The sequence below is a fragment of the Typha latifolia genome, chromosome 8 (assembly GCF_019914945.1).
Source record: "Typha latifolia isolate L0001 chromosome 8, TyphaL0001v2, whole genome shotgun sequence".
Lineage (NCBI taxonomy): Eukaryota > Viridiplantae > Streptophyta > Magnoliopsida > Poales > Typhaceae > Typha > Typha latifolia.
In genome coordinates, this window is record NC_133093.1 from 9535459 (window position 1) to 9555564 (window position 20106).

Below are 20106 nucleotides of genomic sequence, written 5' to 3' on the forward strand. Positions count from 1 at the left end.
GATTAAATAAGCTTAATAACACATCTACAATAATATTGATAAGATGATCAATATATATTTTTATTATATATTTGTCATCTAAAATCCCATTGGTATTATTTTAAATGTATTAAAAAATTTATTCAATTCTTTGTAATTTTATCTTTAATCTTGAAATCTTTTTCTTTTGGTTTGGCCAAATATAATGGCAAAAATAAGAGCTTAAATTTCGGTATAACAGTGGCACAAATGTAAATATAGGCAATGAAGTGAATTTAGGCGGGTAAAATATAAATTCCCCTTTATTATATTTGTTATAATGAGGTATCTTGATAATTTGGGTGGTTTCGTTAATCCAACTAAAACTCTAAAAAAAAAAAGAAAAAAACTAAAATTCTAACCGTTTCAATTTAGTAATAAATAAAAGGGTTGGTTTGATATTAAAAAATTTATAGGATGTAAAGTGAAAATTTCGACTGGTTTTTAATCGGTTCAATACGAGACGGTGGGATACATCAGGCTCGACTCAAACGCTTGCCATCCCGGGACGATTGTTAGCTCTCTCGAAGCCTCTGTAAGACCCAACAAGCGGAGAGATCCTCGCGTAGCTCCGTCGTCTGCAGTCTCTTCAACGATCTGAACAAATTACCCATAAATCCTAATCTTCTACGATTCGATCGGTAAAGGATTGCTCTCGGGTCTTTCTATCTCCCTTCTTCTTGCAATTGATTTCTTATCGTGGTGCGTTTTTCTTCTTTATGCCGGTGATTTGATTGCTTTTTGGTTCGCAGGCAGATATGGTGATTATCGAAGCGGAGCCACATGCTGTAGAGATCGAAGTAGCGAAGAGTTCTTCCGAGTCGACGGCTCCAATGGAATCCGTGGCTCCAAGGGGGGAAGATCCCGAAAGCGATGAGGAATCCTTCGAGGATGCTCTTACCGATGAGCAGATGCGAGAGGTCTAGTCCTGTTGATCTCTTCATATTCTAAAAAATTATTTTTGCAATCATAGTCGAAGCACTAGGAGTGATCTCCTTGAACTGTATTAATGCTAATTTGATAAGTTTGCTCTTCGAATGTTTGTTCTTCTACTAGGAAAGTTATAGGGATTATTTGTTATAAAACTGTCACAAAATTCTAACCTAAAACTGTAATCTTTTCTCTAGTATCGATTTGCTTAGCATTTGGAACTTGCTGCCTGGTCGATTAAGTTTCAAGTTTGTTGCGTAAAATTGATGAACCATGTAGTTCTCAAATCTAGTCTTGTCATTGTAATTTTCTTTAACTGCTCACAAGTTTTGAACTTTTTACGATGTCCTTAAACCTTATTCTGTATTGGTCTTATCGTCAGACATGCTTTGGAGAAGTATTGAGCTTCCATTGACTTTTTTTTTCTTTGGTTTTCTCTTTTTGTGGCAGAAAGCTTTAAATCAAGCAAATGATGCAAAGGCAGAAGGAAACAGGCTTTTCAGTGCTGGGGAGTATGACGATGCATTATCACAATATGAACTTGCTTTACATATTGCTTCTGAAGTGGAATCGTCAGAAGAAATTCGTTCCATGTGCCATGCGAACCGAGCCATATGCTTCTCAAAGTTGGTACGTTCTCCTCTAACTTCCTATATGTATAGGAATAATAATCTATAGTATTCTAGATTATTGCATTGGTTGTTATTACCATAAGTACAAAAAAGTGTCCAATAGAAGTGGCTGAAGTTATTAGATGTATGACTATTTTTCTAGTAATCATCTACTGCTACTATAGTTCCATATTTTGTTCGATTTTAGTTTTTTTTTTTCGTTCCTATCTATATGGTTCACATGAGACATATCACATAATCCCAACACTCATTGCGGCTCATTATGGCCTTTGATCAATATGACTATATTGTCAGGTATCGACCTTGTCATTTCTCCCTAGTTTCTGATTAGCCACATAGCCTTCATCTGTTACAGATTGACTCAAGTGACTGTCAGCTTAACCCTCAATTTATCTTGAAGAATAATGCACTGTTTAGTCATTTCAAATTCTCTTTATTTTTATTCTACCAATTGAGTAAAGAACATCACTCAACTCCATTCTCCCTTCTGCACATAGTAATATAATCAAACAAACTATTTATGCTCTGTGTACTGAAATCTTCCGGTCTCAAGAAGTGTGTATGTTGTTAGTCTTGCAGCATATTCCAAGATAATGGTGCATTGCTATTAAATTCGTGTCAAGTTTCTCTCATCTTTATCTCAGTTCACTTGCATAGGTAAGGTTGAGAAACATGTCATAGTTTCCTTGCTAGAGGATAAGATGTTTTAGCCTGGATTAGGCATTCTTGTACATCTAAAGTCTTAATGATCAATATATATGCATTACTAAATTATGTAGAAGCAGGATTGTTCAACAAAAAGACAACATGAATGATAGAGTTCAAAGGATTACCAGATCTCAGCTGCTGTGCAGTATGTTGTATGCCTCTAGGAAGAGAGGGATGAATTTGCTCAAGATATTATGCTTGGATAATTTATGGTGAGATTATTTATACATTTATTATCCTTTTCTTACAAACTTTTTCAGGGAAAATATGATGAGACAATTAAGGAATGCACAAAAGCATTGGAGTTAAATCCTTCATATTCGAAAGCACTGTTTAGAAGGGGAGAAGCACATGAAAAGCTTGAACATTTTGAAGAAGCTATTGCTGGTGAGTTTTGGATTCCCAATTCTTCAATTATTGTGTCATTTGCTATGATTTATTTCTTTCAAATATCTCATTTCCTGAAGTACGGATTGTTGTGCTAGTTCATATGTTTTTGATAGTTGCTGTCAAATTTTCCTTGCAGACATGAAGAAAATTATTGAGTTGGATCCTTCTAATGACCACGCTAGAAGATCATTGCTCCGTCTTGAGCCATTAGCAGCTGAAAAGCGAGAAAAGATGAAGGAGGAGATGATTGGTAATCTCCTAGCCTATTTTTCTCCTTTTTATTGTTTAAGAATTGTCACATACTTTTTGGAAGACATAACTGTAGGTTATCTATGCCTATCCAGTTCTTCTTTTAATGACAATCACTTTTGATGGTTTATATTCTCAATATAAAGAGGGTGATTGCTTGGTCAGGACTGTTTGTTCATTTTGAATAATTGGTGAAAAATAAGATCGCCGATGCAGTGCACATGTGATGTTTTATTTTTCAATATATGTATTGCATTTTGCCTAATTTTATCATGTTTCTTGTTACCTCTTCCCCCTTAGTTATTTTAGCGTTTCTTCTTTACTTGTTATTTATGAAAAATATCTGTGTTCCAAATAAATTAGTTCTCTTCATTATACCAGATGCTTTTCAATTATAGAAACCTCTGGACTGCTTCCATTGGTATCATTTTTCTTCCATTACTGCTTTGGGGGGATGAAAATATTTTTTGTTTCAATTTCACATGTAAACTACTAGTGTAGCCTGTACACTAGTATTGTTGATGGCCTAAAGTGGATAGCTTCATTTAATTTGTTACAGGAAAGCTAAAAGAGATGGGAAATTCAGTGTTGGGACGTTTTGGAATGAGTATTGACAACTTCAAAGCTGTTAAAGATCCAAACACAGGCTCGTACTCTATCTCCTTTCAGCGCTAATAGCATGTTAGATATTGAGGAACAGGAGGAACTAAAGAAAGTATTATGTATATTAGTTGAATTATGAATTATACTTGGGCATTATTGCAGCCTTTGGGTTGATTTTTTTTTTTGGGCCCTATGAAAGGAACTATTCCTTGTACTCTTACAAACCATTGTAGTACAGTGAGCTTTGCGAGGAGCAGATTATTTTAAAAAAAGAAAATTTCAGCAGTTATCTTATAGAATTTAACCCCTAATTCTTAATTTAATCAATTTCCTTATCATGTTGGTTATTTCTGCTTTCTGACGGTAGTCTCATTTTCATATAATAGTCTCATTCTCTTCACCACAAAATCTAAGCTGAGAATGACTTGTTACAGACATTTTGTCTCTTAACGAGTTTATCTTACCTTTCCAATGTGTTTATATGCTTTCCCCTGTCACATCCTTTATGTGTCTGTGTATCACACGGTAAGTTTCTTACTTTGCCCTCAATTTCCTATCAGTTTACAATTGATCATTATTATGCCAAACACCGATCATAACTCCAAGTGGGGCTTTTACAATTTACTTAGCGTTCACTTGTGAAATAGGAATAGGCTTATTTTAGAATAATCCTCCTTATTCTAGTGTAGTAACTAAACAACATCTTACTTTATTTTAGTATACTATTTCAATATTCTCTCTTATTTTATTCCATACAATTTTTTAAAAGTTACTTATTAATAATCTAAGATTATAATTATACTATTTGATATGACAACACACTAGTAATATCAGTTACAGTTGCTATCTCCTCTCTTTCTCATCTTCAGAGGCAGCCCCGTATACTCGCACAGTGCAGGGTATTACCCCACACGGTGTGGGGTAACCAATACCCTCAAGCAATCTAGAGCGCTCCTCCAAGCTCTCTAACATTCCACCGTCGGCCATGATGTCTTTGTTGTCGCCAAGACCACCTACGATGAGATCATTAGCTCCCCCTTCTTCGTCGTCCGTAAGAAACTCGTTCGACCTCCTATGCTCGCTCAACCTTACTCTCGACCTCTACGGCGTGCTCATCTTTGGCCTCTGATTCGATCTCTCCTCCCCCAACCCCAAGGTCTCTGTTGCGGCCCTCTACTTTCTCTCCTCTGTTGCCTCCTCTCCCGGCGCCCACGACGCCCTCACCATCACATTAACCTCCCCTTCCCCCATCCTTTTGCCTCATCATCGTCCTCACCCACGATGATCTCATCCTTCTCTATCATGCCTCCCTGTCCCTCCTCAAACGCGTCTCCTTATAGTGAGGCAACATCTCCGTCCTCGCCTATGATCGCTCTGACACCGTCGCCAAATAGCATCAATGAACATCCGAGTACAGGGTTATAATCTCGCATAGTGTGGGATAATACTTTGCACATTAGAGTGCGGGGTTATAATCCATCACTATAACCCTGCACAATGCGGGGAAGTCCACAGTAGAAAGGCCTCATATTATTTACTATATAACATCTAGTCAAGGGTATTTTTGTCATTGGGTTTAAAACATCACCAAATTTTAATATAATTTTATTATTTTAATGTCAACTTTGTATCACATCAAATGTAATTATTATATCTTATTCTAGTATTAAACTAAATATTACAATAGCTTATACTAGTATTAGTCCTCTTCTTTTGATTTTAAAAAATAGAATATTTATGCCTATTCCACCCTTATTCTACAAGTGAACGGGGCTTTAGAGTTATTATTTTTAATCGGTAAGATTGCTTATATTTTTTTTATAATCATGCATGTAAATAAAATATAATTAAATTACAAAAAGCTCACTCAAAGTCGATTAAACTCTTCGTTTTGTTTGGCTTCATCCAATAGAGTTTTTGACTATTCTAAATAGTTCACGTGAGATAATTTTATTTAACATAAATTACTTTCTTTATGAGCGATTTTGAATACGCTTCGGAAGAAAAGTATTTCTATACAAAAAATTGCTGAATGGTTCAGGATTTTAATTAAAGGGTTAGTTTCTATAGTAATCTTTTAAGTTGCTAAATGTACTAATAATTCCTGTGTTCGAGAGCCAGGGTTAGAAATCACTTAGTTTTATAAATAAATTTATAACAATGGTATATATATATATATATATATATATATATATATATATATATATATATATATTTGTTTGTATGTATGGAGTGCTGAGGAGTGGCGATGATTTTCCTTTTCTTTTAAGATGAAATTTAAAGTACGGGAAAGTAAATATGTCTGCAAACTCGAGATAATGATCTCCGCGGAACCCGAAGTTGGTCGCGCGCATTACGAGCAAGCTCCTATCGGGCAAATCAAATCGCTTCCACTGCCAGCATTAATTTGTCAAGCACTTGTTAATGATGTCCTCTTTTCCTCTGTTCTCACCCACCTCTTCTTCCTCTCCTCCTCCTCCATGGCGTTGGAGTCGTGGATGGCGGCGATGGCGAGAGAAGAGCTACAAAAGCTAGAAACCCAGCATCCTAATCGTTTCGACTATCTCAAACTGGAGCTCAAATCGCTCATCTCTGCACCCGAATGGGATTCTCTCTTCTACTCCGAGGAACCCACGTCTCTCCCTCCCACTTCCTCCGCCGCCACCCAAGGTATGCGTTTTATCTACTTGTCTTTCGTATATAATATATATGTACGTTATATTGCCACGCATCATCTCGTGAGCATATACTGGAATCTCTCTTGTAGTGTCTTCAAATCGGAAGAGGAAGTTTGATGGTCGTGGTGACGAGCAATCAAAGAGAGAATGGTGTTTGGGTGGGTCGAAAGATAGGGTGGAGATGGTGATCGAGCGGGCGGAGGCTTGCTTGAAGAGGATTCGACAAGTGAAACAGAGCTTCTTCGCCTTGGCCAACTAGAGACTATCGATTCGAGAACACCAACGGCTCTACGTTGCTTAATTCATGCATGTCATAAGAGATAATGTATGTTGTTGCTCATTCGATTTTTCCCATTTTGGAGCAACATTAGTAGCCACTCTCTAGCTCAGTCGCTAAATCCTCCTCTTTATCATACAAGTCATGGATTTGGTGAACTTTTTTTACTAGAGTGCGATATATATATATATATATATATATATATATATGTACACGCTTTGGTTTTATTGTGGATGGCAATATAAGAGACAGTGATATGTCCTACCTAAATCGCTAAGTTTGAATGCACAAGTTATTAGAGATATGTTGTTTTATTTGTTAGAAGGCGAACTCTTGATATCGAGATAAAAGAAATTTGGTCCTGCCTTATAGGAGTGAGAATTGATAAGCACCTCAATGTGCAAAGTTGATTAATGAATAGCGAGGGTAAAACAAGTATTTCTTATGTATCTATTGTGCAATTGATTCAAATTTATATCCTCTAATGGTTTGATTGATTTAAAACTTATACTACACTAAAAGAGATTAATTTTCAAAAATCTACATTTCGAACATGCGAGCATCCAAGCCCTATTGACCGTCGATCTGGTGGGACCCTTCTGTTCCTATGGTCACGATATAGTCCTTTTCTCAAAATGGTGCCGAACTTAAATAGGTCGGCGGGGAGACCCGAGAGGCCGAGACGAATACCGAGCCTCTTTTCCTACGCCCTCGTCTCCCTCCTCTCCTGGGGCTGGGCCGCTGGGGACGAGGCACTCGAAAGGATGGTTTGGGGATTACTTCCTATCGACTCGCTTCGTGGTAAAATTTCCCAATCTTTTTTGTTTTTCTACATTTCGCGCAAATCCTGCGGAGGCTATCGCTTTGTCCTATTATTTTGCTCGTGATCCATGTTGAATACCAAGTTTTCTCTTTCTTTTGGATCAAATTGCAGGAGCTCAGAAGTACTATATCTTCTCGGCGGGAACCTACAGAGTTGGTCGAAAAGGTTGCTCCTTTCTCAGTTTCTTCATTGTAAATTCTGACAACTCGTGTTTTTGGTTTAAAGGTTTAGTAATTCGCGTTTCTTTTTGTAGATTGCGATGTTGTTGTTCAGACGGACACTTCGATATCACGAGTTCATGCGGAAATCATTGTTGACGAGATGGTTTCTTGGGATCCTTCACGTACTGAGTCTGTGGATTTCCATTCAAATGTTCGTATCGTAGACCGTTCCAAATATGGAACATCTATTAACAAAGAATCGGGGGCAGAGGGTTCTCGTATGCGCAAAGATCAAGAAGTGGTGCTCAAACATGGGGACTTGGTAACCTTTGGAACGGGTAATGCAACCTTCAGGTGATTGATAGATTTAAGTATGACCAGTCGCCATCTAGTGTTGCATCTTTAGTAACTGTCCTTTGCGTATTTTGTGTCGAAAATTTAATCAGCCACAATTTTTTGACAGGTTGTCTTTTGTTCCTATCATTACCTTTCTTCATGGCAGAAGGCCCAGTCGAGTTGATCCTTCACTACAAGCTATCATGATATCTATTGGTCGGTGATGTTATATCCTGTTTATTCTTCTTCTGCCAATCATTTATATTTGGTTCTCTTATTATTCTTTTTCCTGTGATTACTGATATACAATTTTTAAGCTTGTCAGTTGTATCTTAGCATGCAGTCTTTGTTTTACTTGTTTCATAACAAGGTATCCTTCTGATTCAGTCTTAGATATTTTTAAATAACAAATACTTGTCTCATTGTTGGTATCTTTTTATTGGAGTGTGGATTAATCTGACTCCATGATAATCTTGCATAACTCAATTGCTTCTGCTCTTATGCTCACTTAAAATCCCGCTCATTGTTATGTTAGATTGGCCATAATATTACTAGGAGATAAAACCCTGTTATGCAATGGAAGAGCCCCCTCATTATCCAGAATTTTATGTAGGAAGAACCTGGATCTACCATTTTTTTTTACTTCCCAACTATTTATGTAGTCTTCAAGGCTGACTGGTAGAATGCTTTCTCTGTTGTCCCATTTCCTAACATAGGTGCAACTGGTGTACCTTTTGTATGCTGATCTTGCTTTCTGCTGATAATTTATAACTTTACTTTGTAGGTGCATATACTACTCGTAAGTGGAGTCATGATTGTACACATGCTCTTGTTGATGAATCTTCTCCAGTGACACTTGAGCTTATTGAAGCAGTTTTAGCTAGAAAACAGATTGTTTCTAGGGACTGGTTTAAGGTAATTCCTAGTATTTCTGTTTTGATTTAGAAACTAGTAAATATGCTCACATCTTTGACTATGATGATCTTATTACATATAACCTTCCTTGCATTAGTTTGCAGCTTAAAATCTTTGTAATCGCCTTTTGGAACTTGGAAATGGAGTGCAAAGTAATCACTTTGGATAATTCAAACTTCATTTAAAAAATATATTTTCTTGTGTAAGACTTCATAGTTTTTGGGTCCACATGTGATTTCATTATTATTACTATTATTATTTTGCAGGTGCTCGCCGAACAGAACATTCGCACAGAAATTCCATCTTGTGCTCCGTAAGTTCCAATCCTGTTTAAAGTTATATTCGACGTTTCTTTTGTACTTCTAGTGCCAACTTTATCTTTCTCAGTAAGCAAAAAGAAAACTCCATCTTCATTCATACATCAACTGTGAATAGTAAAGTTACTCGTGATTCTGTTTTCACAGCTATGTTCCAAACTTGTCTCTAGATGGGACAGATGTAAAATCTGTGGATGCTGAACTTCGTGAAAGTTGCCTAGTTGGCTACACATTTATCTTGGGATCAGCACATAAGGTTGTTTTCTTGTTTCCTTTTTCAAGATGAAAGTGGAGATTGTACATTCTTTTTTTTTATGATGCCATTCCATTGCAGTATAAATTTGGAGAGAAGCTTAATTCCTTACTGGAGGTATCAGGAGCAAAGTTTCTTCAGGTTGAGGAATACTGTTCAAATAGCCAGGTTAGAATCACTATTTCCCTTTTTCCTTTTTCCCATCAAGAAAGAGGAAGACTGCTTCTTTCTTTAGTAATTGGTGGATTTATCAGAAAGAGAAATTTGAGATTATTTTTTGTGTTCTCTCTTATTGTAGTTATTCACACCTTCGCCATTTTCTGTAGTATATCTATAAGGGAAAATAAAATAAACTTCAGAAGATGTATTAGGTTTCTCTTTTACAAAAAGAAGGCATCCATGTGCTTGTAGGTCTTGCCTATATGGGACATGAGAGGAAAGATCGCCTTGCATTTTACTTATCTGTTTCTAATGGCTCTTTGCAGATAGTTTGCATTATTTTTATAAATTATCTTCTATCTCCTGTTTACTAAAATGCCAGACTCTGGGAGATGGAGATGACAAGCAATTAGTTCTCGTTGTTCCTACAAAATCGATGATGGAATTCAATCACTTGCGTGAGCTATCTTCTTTGCCCAAAGTTACGGACTTGAAGTTGGTTGCTGCTATACTGTCTGGACGTTTGGAGGCAGCTGTCATTGAACCTCCTTCTTGTAAGTACACTGGAGCATTACTGCTTGTGAAACCTACTTAAGTATAGTATGTAATGCTGTTGTTTGAACAAGCTTATATATACTTGGAAGTATAATCTTTGAGTATTTGAGGAACTGCCTTTTGCAATCAATACAATAGTACTCGGAAAATCTGATTTTATGTTCACACTACACATTTGTTCTCACAAATGTGTTGTCTTATTGGATGCATATGTACCTAGTTATTTTACCTCCTCTGCTTGTATGCATATACACATATTTAGTGCAGGTACAAAGGAGATATTACTGTACCTTTTCTGATAAATGTAAATGCAGGAGTTTCCATTGTGTTGCCCTTTTCCTTTGTAAAGTGTACCGTGAAATAATTTGACAGTAATGTAGAGTTTTTTTTTTTTAATATTCTGCCTTTAGGAGTATCTTTCATTATTTGTCTATTTCTTTTATGAAGTGTAGTTTGTGAGTTTTCTTAGTAAGACTTTCAGCATTGAACTGAGGTCAAGTCACAATAAATTTAGTTTTACATAGGTCGTATATCCTGGGTGATTTGATTTTGCTGTGGTTTAATCCGGCATGTCTAGGAAATAACCCATTAATCTCTTTTCCAATTTCTTGCAGTCATTGTTTCATCTTCACACTCCACTGATGAGACCATAGTAGCTGATTCTGATGTTGAGATTGATACTGCAACCTCTGATCGTGTTATTGCGGGTCCACCTCAACATGACATTAAATATGAAGATGAAGATAAAAATGATGAAAGATGGAAATACAAAGAAGATGCGACAAGTCTTGAAGATAGAGAGAACAATGTTAATCTCTCCGGTGAGTCAGATAAGGAAAAGGTTTTCCAACCCAAGGATAAGGATGCTCAGGTTATAGAAAGAAAGGACAAAATTGATGATTCCATTGCTGACAGACATGAAAATTCTGAGATTATATTTAGTCAAGACTTGATTGTTAGAAGTATGAAGACACCAGCTCCTGTTAGATCTGACACAAAAGAGGTTAACTTCAAGTGCTTTAGAAAGGTATATTGCTCTGCAGTGTACTTCATTCCATAGAAAACCTTTCCATAAATTTAGTTATCATTTCAGCTCAGATGCTTCAATTTGCAAACAAGTTAACTGGGTTTCTAATGACTAACAGAGAGAAACTGTGTCTGGCAATAGCTTCAAGGACCTCATTCCATTTTCAAAAGATCCATACAAGTAAGAATCAGATCATTTTCCATTGCCACTCTCCTGGGCTCATCTAAATTTGAAGACTCTAAAGTTGGGCCACATTCTACAGGGAATCTGATTATGGAAGTAACGAATCATCAGAGTACATACGGGAGGAGAGGAAGCGGAAACAAATGGAAGCTATTGCGGAGGACCTGTTCAACAATGAAAAGGTGTCCATTAGTGCATCCTTAATAGGACCGAAAAGCTATCATTCACGCATCATCTGTTCTTTCTTCAATCTCCTATCTGAAAGCTGCTACCTAATGTTTCAGGCAAGGAAACGTGCATCTGCTGGTACTTCTATTCATGCTCTCCTTGCTAGTCGCTGACAAAATACCTGAAAGGTGTTTGCATTCCAACTGCTGTCATTTTTCTTATGGCTAAAAAGCTAGAGAATATAAGCCACCACATTACAGTTTCAAGATTCGCAAGGTCACATTCATGACCGCTCTAATCAAGTGTACCACAACTATCAGTAAGGTTGATGGCTCAGCATTATTGCTAGCAGAACCAGATGAAAATTTTGAAGCAATTCGAGGGCTATGCAAAGAATCCATGTGGGCTTCTATTTAATTAAGTAGAGATCAGTGTTATCGTTGTCAAAGAAAAATATTTTGACGTCATTTGGATGTCAATGTAAATGATTTATAAGAGTATGCCTTGATCAACGTTTCTGTAAGATATTTTTTTTGTGTGTGGAAGTGCTGTCTTGTCTTTACTCTTTGAAGTTACCCACTTTGTATCCAGTGTTGCAGATTAATTGTTACATTTCTTCGGATCGAGTCGATAACCAAGGGTGAGAAAAGTCGAATTAATCTTCACTAATATTTGCCGTTGTTTATTAATATGATGGTTAAATTACAGTCAAGTGCTTAGCATTTATTTCTACTTTGAGAAGAACAAGAGCTTAGAATTTATTATCCTCGCCATTTGTACTATTGACCAATATGAGAGTAACTGATCGATTATATATGTATATATATATAATTGGTGATGATTTTCCTTTCCTTTTAGGATGAAATTGGAAGTATGGAAAAGTAAATATGTCTACAAACTCGAGCTAATGATCTCTGGAACCCGAAGTTGGTCGCGCGCATTACGAGCAAACTCCTTTGGGGCAAATCAAATCGCTTCCACTATCAGCATTAATTTGTCAAGCACTGATTAATAATGTCCTATTTTTGGAGACAGTAGCGGTGAGAAGGGCAGTTGCTTTAGCGAAGGAGCACAGGCAGACGATCAAGGAAAGCAAACAGAAGGGATCGAGAAGCAGCAAGAGATGGGAACCACCACAGCTAGGGTGGATAAAGGTAAACACCGATGGAGCGCTTAGGGTGGGCGCCTGCCAAGGAGGTGCAGCGCCCGTATTCTGAGACGCAAGGGGAGACATTATCCAGGCGGTGTGGGAACCTTGCCCGGGGAGCTCGGCCTTGCAAATGGAGCTGTGGGCAATCAGACTGGGGTTGAGGGTAGTTGGAAGAGAATGAAGGATGGTCTTTGAATCAGACTGCCAAGAGGCCATCAGATGCTTGCAGAGAGTGGAGCACAGTCCTTGGCGAATCAAGAACTTGGTGCAGGAGTGTCTCAACCTAGCGAAGGAATGTTTGGAAGTTATGTTTGCTCACGTTGGGAGAGAAGGTAATACTGTAGCTGACTGGGCAGCAACTAAGGCAAGTGTGGCTTCCGGATCTAGTTATTACGATCGGTTAAGTCACATTCCCCCAGAGTTTTGTAATCTTATTGCTGCCGACGCGGCTAACGGGTCGGTAGTTAAGTAATATATAGCTAGAAACAGCTCCTTGACAGTCAAAAAAAATAGTAATAATGTCCTATTTTCTTCTGTTCTCACCCACCTCTTCCGCTCCTCCTCCATGTCGTTGGGAGTCGTGGATGGTGGCGATGGCGAGAGAAGAGCTACAAAAGCTTGAAACCCAGCGTCCGAATCGTTTCGACTATCTCAAGCTGGAGCTCAAATCGCTCATCTCTGCACCCCAATAGGATTCTCTCTTCTACTCCGACTTCCGGGGAACCCATTATAATATTTGTAGAGTGCTCGTCGGTAAGACTTTAAAGCTCCTGCTGTTTTACTGTTTGTCATTGGTATAACTAAGAAAGCTACGGCTTAGTGGGCTTCATGCACAAATAGAGGCCTATATGGAGAGATAGCCCACCCAATACATTAAATTACTTACTCGCTGCCTTAGTAGGAGAATAGTTTTCCTACCAGAGGGGCAAATCCGTCATAAGAAAGAAGTCGGCCGTCTCGGCAATGGTCCGTCTTCTCTCTCAGCCTTCTTCAACACTAGTTCGCACTCACTCCGCCGCTTTCACACCTCTTCCTTTCTCCCTCAATCTCCACTAGTGGCGGCTCTCTCGAACACCCCTGATTTGTTTTTTTTTATTGTTAGCTAATCCATTCTCGCGTCCACTCCAAAGTCCAATCTTATTCTGTTCCTATCCACAGTATGCATCTACGAGCACTCAGAATGACCACTTTATTCTCCATCCCCAGGAAATTCCATTGTAATCCCAATCTCCACTACATTTCCTCTCCATTCGACTCCTCGCTGTCTATGAACCGCTACGCCCACCAACTATTCGACGTTTTCTCCAAACCATCCCACCTCCGAGACAACGAAGAGCTCCGTCACCTCGGTCGTTGCCTAACCCCCGAAACCGTTGAGACAGTCTTAAAGGGCTTGAGATCATGGAGGGTTGCCCACGAATTCTTCCGCTGGGCCTCATGGCAGCCCGGGTTCCACCACAGCTGCTATACCTACAATGCCATGGCCCAAATCCTCTCACGGACCCGCCAGATTGCCCACCTCAAGAATCTGGCTTCGGAGGTGGTGTCCCGCCGCTGTCCAATGACCCCGGGTGCGTTGGGGTTCTTGATCAGGTGCCTCGGCAGTCTTAATTTGGTCGAAGAGGCTGAGTTCGTGTTTGATCATGCTGGGGAAATGAACTGCATCCCAAATTCTTATACTTACAATTGCCTGCTTGAGGTTCTGGGTAAGGCAGGACAGGTAGAATTGGTGGAGACGAGATTTCAGGAGATGGTGGCAGAGTCTAGAAGGGAGCCTGATAAGTATACGTTGACGGCAGTCTTGCAATGCTACTGCAATCGCGGTATGTTGGAGGATGTATTGCAAACATTTAATAGGATGAACGAGAGAGGGTGGGTGGACGAGCATGTTATGACCATTCTTGTCGTCGCATTCTGCAAGTGGGGGAAGGCTGAAAGTGCTTGCGAGTTGATTGAGAGAATGATGGATCTTAGAATGAGGCCTAGTGGGAAGACATTTATTCGATTAGTTAATGGGTTTGCTAGTCAGGGGAGAGTGGTTAAGGCAGTAGAGATGTTTGATAAGATGAAAGATTCAGGCTTTGTTGGAGATTTGATGCTTTACAGTGCTTTGATTGAAAGGCTATTTGAGGAGAACGAGTCCAAGCTGGCTTTGGATTTGTATTTGGAAATGAAGGAGAATAATATCTCTCCAGATGTTCCGTTGCTTAGGACGATGATCTCTGCATTCTGTAGAGAAAAGAACTTCGCAGGTGTGAGCCAATTGCTTGATGAAAACAGACAGAAGTTGAATTCTGGTGAGCTAATCACTCTTTATAATGCCATCTTGGATGGGCTTATTAACCAAGGTGGCATAGATAGAGCATACAACCTATTAAGTGTGATGATTAAACCTGTTGATTCAGAAGTCTCTGAAGTGGCTTTTGATGAGCAAGAAACAAGGGAAAATGAAGATACATGGAAAAAGTTAGTTAATATGAGTAGAACTGTTACCCCAGATTCAGATTCTTTTAATATTGTCATTTGTGGTTTATGTACGACCAAGAAGCTGGATATGGCATTAAGTCTTCTAAATTGTATGGTCAGACTAGGTTGTAGAGGGAAGCTTTTGATGCATAATAACTTGATCCACGAGCTGTGCAATGTGGATAGACTGGATGATGCTTATGAGCTTTTTAGCAGAATGAAGGGCCTTGGTTTGTTGCCCACTGAGTTTACATACAACTCAATATTTTATGGTCTTTGCAGAAAGATTGATTCAGTAACTTCCCTTGACTTACTAAGGGAGATGCGAATTGAAGGGCATGTACCATGGATAAAACACTGTACCATGATGGTGCAGCAGCTCTGCAGGACCGGTGAAGTGGCCAAAGCTTCAGGTTTTTTAAGTGACATGCTTAAAATTGGCTTTCTTCCTGACATGGTTGCATATTCTGCTGCTATTGACGGAATGTGCAAGACTGGAGAAGTGGATAATGCTTTGGCACTCTTTCGAGACCTGTCATCAAGTTATTTTCTTCCTGATGTGGTTGCCCATAATATCTTGATTAATGGATTTTGTAAGTCTGGTAGGTTGACTGAAGCACAAGATATATTTGAAGAGATATTAGAGAAAGGACTGATTCCGTCTGTTGTTACCTACAATCTGATGATTGATGGCTGGTGCAAGGCCAACAAGATTGAAAAGGCACTAGATTACTTTAAGAAAATGATGAATGAAGAAAGGCCACCTACCGTCATCACTTACACTAGCTTAATTCATGGCTTATGCAGTGCTGGAAGAGCTGAAGATGCTCTTGTCTTGTGGAGGGAAATGAGGGATAATGGTTGTGCACCAAATGAGATAACTTACACAGCTCTGATCCATGGTCTGTGCAAGTGTTCCATGGCAGACCTTGCATTGGTTTATTACCATGAGATGACAGATAAAGGGATTGAGCTAGATATGTTTGTTCAGTTGTTGCTAATAAATTCTTTGATTTTGAAAGGAAATACAGCCGAAGCTTTTGAGCTTTTGAAAGAGGCAGCTCAAAATAAAAACTATCATTCTGCTGATCCTAAAATGTACCAACTAATGAAGAAAGCAGTTCGCAAATTGTATGAAGATGAATATACTTCTTTTGATACCAGGATACTCATTGAAAGAGGCTGCTTGCCAATGATTCATAGTATCCATGACATTATGGAGGATATGAGGAAATGACATATTCTGTTAGAATGAAAATGGAATCCTTTCAAGGCTTTTGTACTAAAGTAAGTTGCCTTATGAATGTGGACTAGAATTGTCTGCTTGCCTGTTGCTCCCATATGCACATTGTTTGAAGGTGACTTCTTTTGCAGGAGCCTATCAGCCTCAAGGCACTGTTTCTGCTTAGAGCAAATACTTTTCTGCCCTCAGCAAAGGTATTTTTAAAGGAAAATTAGGAATTACTTTCTTTATCTTCATATGTCAGCAATTAGAAGTATAATCCTTTGTGTTGCGTGTTGGGCAGTTAATTGTTTTGGTAGAGTAAGTGGGCATGGTGTTCCTATTATTGAAAAGTCAAACCTAATGCAATTGCTTGATGGAAGTACTGAGACATGATAATCATATAGGTAATTATCTTGCAAAGTAATTTGCAAACTCCATGGGGGCATAATTGGAGTCTCAATTCTCTCTCAAGTCACTGATATTATTGGATCAAGTGGCTGATAACTCACAAAAGGATGTTCAAAGCAGCTTGGTGATTCTTCAGCACCTATTCTGTAGCTCTGCAAGTTTTTGCTAAAAGTGTAAAATGCAAATTCCTTCTGCTAAGAATTGAGCTTGTCAAATGTAGCTGTAGATCTGTGCTCATTCTTGTTGTTCATGTACATACTAATATACTATATTTTCTATTTCCTATCACCTTTTTTTTAAGATTTGACAACTAGACCTGGATTAACAAAGAGAGTATTATGTTTCTTAGTTTCTTCATTGTAATTTCCAACAAATAGTGTTTTTGGTCTAAAGGTCTAGTAATTCACATATCCTTTTGTAGATTGCGACGTTGTTGTTCAAATGGACACTTTGATATCACGAGTTGATGCGGAGATCATTGTTGACAAGATGGTTTCTTGGGACCTTCACGTACTGAATCTGTGGATTTCCCTTCAAATGTTCGTCGTAGACCGTTCCAAATATTGAACATCTATTAACAAAGAATCGGGGGCAGAGAGTTCTCATATGCGCAAAGATCAAGAAGTGGTGCTCAAAGATGGGTCCTCAGTGGCCTTTGGAATGGATAATGAAACCTTCAGGTGATTGATTGATTTAACTATGACCAATCACCATCTAGTGTTGCACACTTTAAGTAACCATCCGTTGTGTACTTTGTGTCGAAAATTTAATCAGCCACAATATTTTTGACAGGTTGTTTTTTATTCCTGTCTTCGGCAAATGCCCAGTCGATTTGATCCTTCACTACAAGCTATCATGTCACTAATTGGTCGGTGGTGTTATATCCTGTATACTCTTCTTCTGCCAATCATTTATAATTGGTGCCTTATTATTCTTTTCTCTGTGATTACTGATATACAATTTTTAAGCTTGTCAGTTATATCTTAGCATGCAGTCTTTTCTTACTTGCTTCATTACAAGGTGCCCTGATTCTGTGTCAGATATTCTTAAATGCTATATAGATGTATCATGTCTTGGTATCTTTTTATTGGAGTTTGGATTAATCTGACCTGGTTTCTTTTATGCTAATCTTGCAAAACTCAATTGCTTCTGCTCTTCTGCTTACTTAAAATCCAGCTCATTGTTATGTTAGATCGGTCATGCCCTTTCTTTGCAATGTAAGAGCCCCCTCATTTCCAGAATTTTTTGTAGGAAGAACCAGGATCTACCCTGTTTTTGACTTGCCAAATAATCTTTGCAATTTGGTATTTGCTATTTGATAAGGTCAGATGTTGTCATCAATTATGGTATTTATGTATTCTTAAAGGCTAGCAGAATGCTTTCTCTGTTGTCCCGCTTCCTAATGTAGGTGCAACTGGTATACTTCTGTAAGCTGTTCTTTCTTGCTGTTGATAATTTATAACACTTCTTCTTAGGTGCATATACTACTCATAAGTGGAGTAATGATTGTATACATGTTCTTGTTGATGAATCTTCTCCAGTGACGCTTGAGCTCATTGAAGCAGTTTTAGTTAGAAAACAGATTGTTTCTAGAGAGTGGTTTAAATTCGGAGTGTTGTTTTGGTTTAGAAATTAATAAATATACTCACATCTTTGACATTGATGAGCTTATTACATATAACCTTCCTTGCATTAGTTTGTAGCTTAAAATCTTTGTAATTGTCTTTTGAAACTTGGAAATGGAGTCTTAGTTCAGCAAAGTGATCACTTTGGATAATCCAATTATATATATATATGTAAGACTTCATAATTTTTGGGTCCACATGTGATTTCATTATTATTATTTTTTTTGCAGTGCTTGCTGAAAAACATACACAGAAACTCCATCTTGTGCTCCGTAAGTTCCAATCCTGTTTAAAATTATATTCAACATTTCTTGTGAACTTCTAGTGGCAACTTTTATCTTTCTCAATAAGCAGAGAGAAAACTCCATCTTCATTCATTTATCAACCTTGAATAGTGAAGCTACTAGTGATTCTTTTTTTCACAGCTATGTTCCAAACTTGCCTCTAGATGGGACAGATGTAAAATCTTCGGATGCTGAACTTTGTGAAAGTTGCCTAATTGGCTACACATTTATACTGGGATCAGCACGTAAGGTTGTTTCTTGTTGACTAGTTTTTACTAGGGTCGCATATCTTTGGTGATCTGAGTTTCCTGTGGTATAATCTGGCATGTCTAGAAAAATTAATCTATTAATCTCTTTTCCATTTTCTTGGCAGTCATTGTTTTGTCTTTGCACTCCAGTGATGAGACCATAGTAGCGGATTCCGATGTTGAGATTGGTACTGCAACCTCTGCTCTGTGTTATTGCGGTTCCACCTCAATATGACATTTAATATGAATATGAAGATAAAAATGCTGAAAGATGGAAAGACAAAGAAGATGCTGTAAGTCTTGCAGAAAGAGAGAACAATGTTAATCTCTCCGGAGAGTCAGATAAAGAAAAGGTTTTCCGAACCAAGGTTCAGGATGCTCAGGTTATAGAAAGGAAGGACAAAAATGATGATTCCATTGCTGACAGACATGAAAACTCTGAGATTATATTTAGTCAAGACTTGATTGTTAAAACTATCAAGAACACCAGCTCCTGTTAGATCTGATAATTTCCAGTGCTTTAGAAAGGTAAATTGCTCTGTAGTGTACTACATACCATTGAAAACCTTTCCATAAATCTAGTGATCATTTCAGCTCAGATGCTTCAATTTGCAAACTATTTAGTTGGGTTTCTAATGACTTACAGAGCAACTGTCTGGCAATGGTTTCAAGATCCTCATTCCATTTTCAAAAGATCCATATGAGTAAGAACCAGATCATTTTCCCTCTTGCCACTCTCCTGGGCTCATCTAAATTTGAAGACTCTAAAGTTGGGCCACATTCATTAGGGAAGTAATGAATGAGTACACACGGCAGGAGGGGAAGCGCAAACAAATGGAAGCTCTTGCGGAGGACCTGTTCAACAATGAAAAGGGATCCATTAGTGCGTCCTTTCTGAATGCTGCTATCTAATGTTGCAGGCAAGGAAACGTGCATCTGCTGGTACTTCTGCATTCCAACTTCTGTCAATTTTATTTATGGGTAAAAATTTAGAGAATATCTGCCATCAAACTACAGTTTCAAGAGTCGCAAGGTCACATTCATGACCATTCTAATGAGGTGCACCACAACTATCAGTAAGGTTGATGGCTCAGCATTATTGCTCGCAGAACCAGGTGAAATTTTTTGAAGCAATTCGAGGGGTATGCAAAGAATCCATGTAGGCTTCTATTTAATTTGGTAGAGATCAGTGTTATCGTTGTCAAAGAAGAATATTTTCACAGCATCTGGATGTCAATGTAAATGATTTATAAGAGTATGCCTTGATCGATCAACATTTTTGTAAGAATATTCTCCTCTCCTCGTTGAGGGTTTCCTC

The 20106-nt window shown here is 38.2% G+C and overlaps 4 protein-coding genes across 14 annotated transcripts; all 4 read left to right on the plus strand.

Moving 5' to 3' along the window:
• Positions 1–486: 486 nt before the first annotated feature.
• Positions 487–3819, plus strand: LOC140793240 (uncharacterized). Of its 2 annotated transcripts, none has more exons than XM_073144608.1 (6): positions 487–659; positions 771–938; positions 1399–1578; positions 2549–2675; positions 2815–2928; positions 3487–3819. In XM_073144608.1, exons 2-6 carry the CDS (start codon positions 777–779, stop codon positions 3600–3602), a joined length of 699 nt encoding a protein of 232 aa, XP_073000709.1. In that variant the 5' UTR covers positions 487–659; positions 771–776; the 3' UTR covers positions 3603–3819. The 2 variants fall into 2 exon arrangements, with proteins under 2 accessions (XP_073000709.1, XP_073000710.1); XM_073144609.1 differs by having other exon boundaries at positions 523–659; positions 775–938.
• Positions 3820–5823: 2004 nt separating this feature from the next.
• On the plus strand, positions 5824–6582 carry LOC140794147 (uncharacterized). The gene is made up of 2 exons (XM_073146034.1): positions 5824–6200; positions 6298–6582. Exons 1-2 carry the CDS (start codon positions 5849–5851, stop codon positions 6465–6467), a joined length of 522 nt encoding a protein of 173 aa, XP_073002135.1. The 5' UTR covers positions 5824–5848; the 3' UTR covers positions 6468–6582.
• Positions 6583–7140: 558 nt separating this feature from the next.
• LOC140794210 (nibrin homolog) lies at positions 7141–12016 on the plus strand. The gene is made up of 13 exons (XM_073146129.1): positions 7141–7286; positions 7420–7473; positions 7562–7823; positions 7933–8021; positions 8590–8720; positions 8987–9033; positions 9185–9293; positions 9372–9458; positions 9832–10003; positions 10619–11031; positions 11150–11211; positions 11294–11396; positions 11499–12016. The coding sequence occupies exons 1-13, from the start codon at positions 7250–7252 to the stop codon at positions 11553–11555; spliced, it is 1623 nt and encodes a 540-aa protein (XP_073002230.1). The 5' UTR covers positions 7141–7249; the 3' UTR covers positions 11556–12016.
• Positions 12017–13404: 1388 nt separating this feature from the next.
• LOC140793870 (putative pentatricopeptide repeat-containing protein At5g08310, mitochondrial) lies at positions 13405–20106 on the plus strand. 10 transcript variants are annotated; one of them, XM_073145633.1, is made up of 10 exons: positions 13405–16285; positions 16373–16435; positions 17053–17311; positions 17424–17499; positions 18487–18528; positions 18682–18790; positions 18914–19316; positions 19435–19492; positions 19577–19708; positions 19806–20106. In XM_073145633.1, exon 1 carries the CDS (start codon positions 13692–13694, stop codon positions 16233–16235), a length of 2544 nt encoding a protein of 847 aa, XP_073001734.1. In that variant the 5' UTR covers positions 13405–13691; the 3' UTR covers positions 16236–16285; positions 16373–16435; positions 17053–17311; positions 17424–17499; positions 18487–18528; positions 18682–18790; positions 18914–19316; positions 19435–19492; positions 19577–19708; positions 19806–20106. The 10 variants fall into 10 exon arrangements, with proteins under 10 accessions (XP_073001734.1, XP_073001725.1, XP_073001726.1 ...); XM_073145624.1 differs by adding an exon at positions 16628–16804 and having other exon boundaries at positions 19435–20106; XM_073145625.1 differs by adding an exon at positions 16628–16755 and having other exon boundaries at positions 19435–20106.

Excerpts from the sequence above, each read along its gene's own strand:
- LOC140793240 (XM_073144608.1), top strand. The coding sequence starts at position 777 with ATGGTGATTATCGAAGCGGAGCCACATGCTGTAGAGATCGAAGTAGCG. Across the intron at positions 1,579-2,548 it reads CCATATGCTTCTCAAAGTTG|GGAAAATATGATGAGACAAT; the intron begins GTACGTTCTCCT and ends AAACTTTTTCAG. Across the intron at positions 2,929-3,486 it reads GATGAAGGAGGAGATGATTG|GAAAGCTAAAAGAGATGGGA; the intron begins GTAATCTCCTAG and ends AATTTGTTACAG.
- LOC140794210 (XM_073146129.1), top strand. The coding sequence starts at position 7,250 with ATGGTTTGGGGATTACTTCCTATCGACTCGCTTCGTG. Across the intron at positions 9,034-9,184 it reads GAAATTCCATCTTGTGCTCC|CTATGTTCCAAACTTGTCTC; the intron begins GTAAGTTCCAAT and ends CTGTTTTCACAG. Across the intron at positions 11,032-11,149 it reads ACTTCAAGTGCTTTAGAAAG|AGAGAAACTGTGTCTGGCAA; the intron begins GTATATTGCTCT and ends AATGACTAACAG.
- LOC140794147 (XM_073146034.1), top strand. The coding sequence starts at position 5,849 with ATGATCTCCGCGGAACCCGAAGTTGGTCGCGCGCATTACGAGCAAGCT. Across the intron at positions 6,201-6,297 it reads TTCCTCCGCCGCCACCCAAG|TGTCTTCAAATCGGAAGAGG; the intron begins GTATGCGTTTTA and ends TCTCTCTTGTAG.
- LOC140793870 (XM_073145624.1), top strand. The coding sequence starts at position 13,692 with ATGCATCTACGAGCACTCAGAATGACCACTTTATTCTCCATCCCCAGG.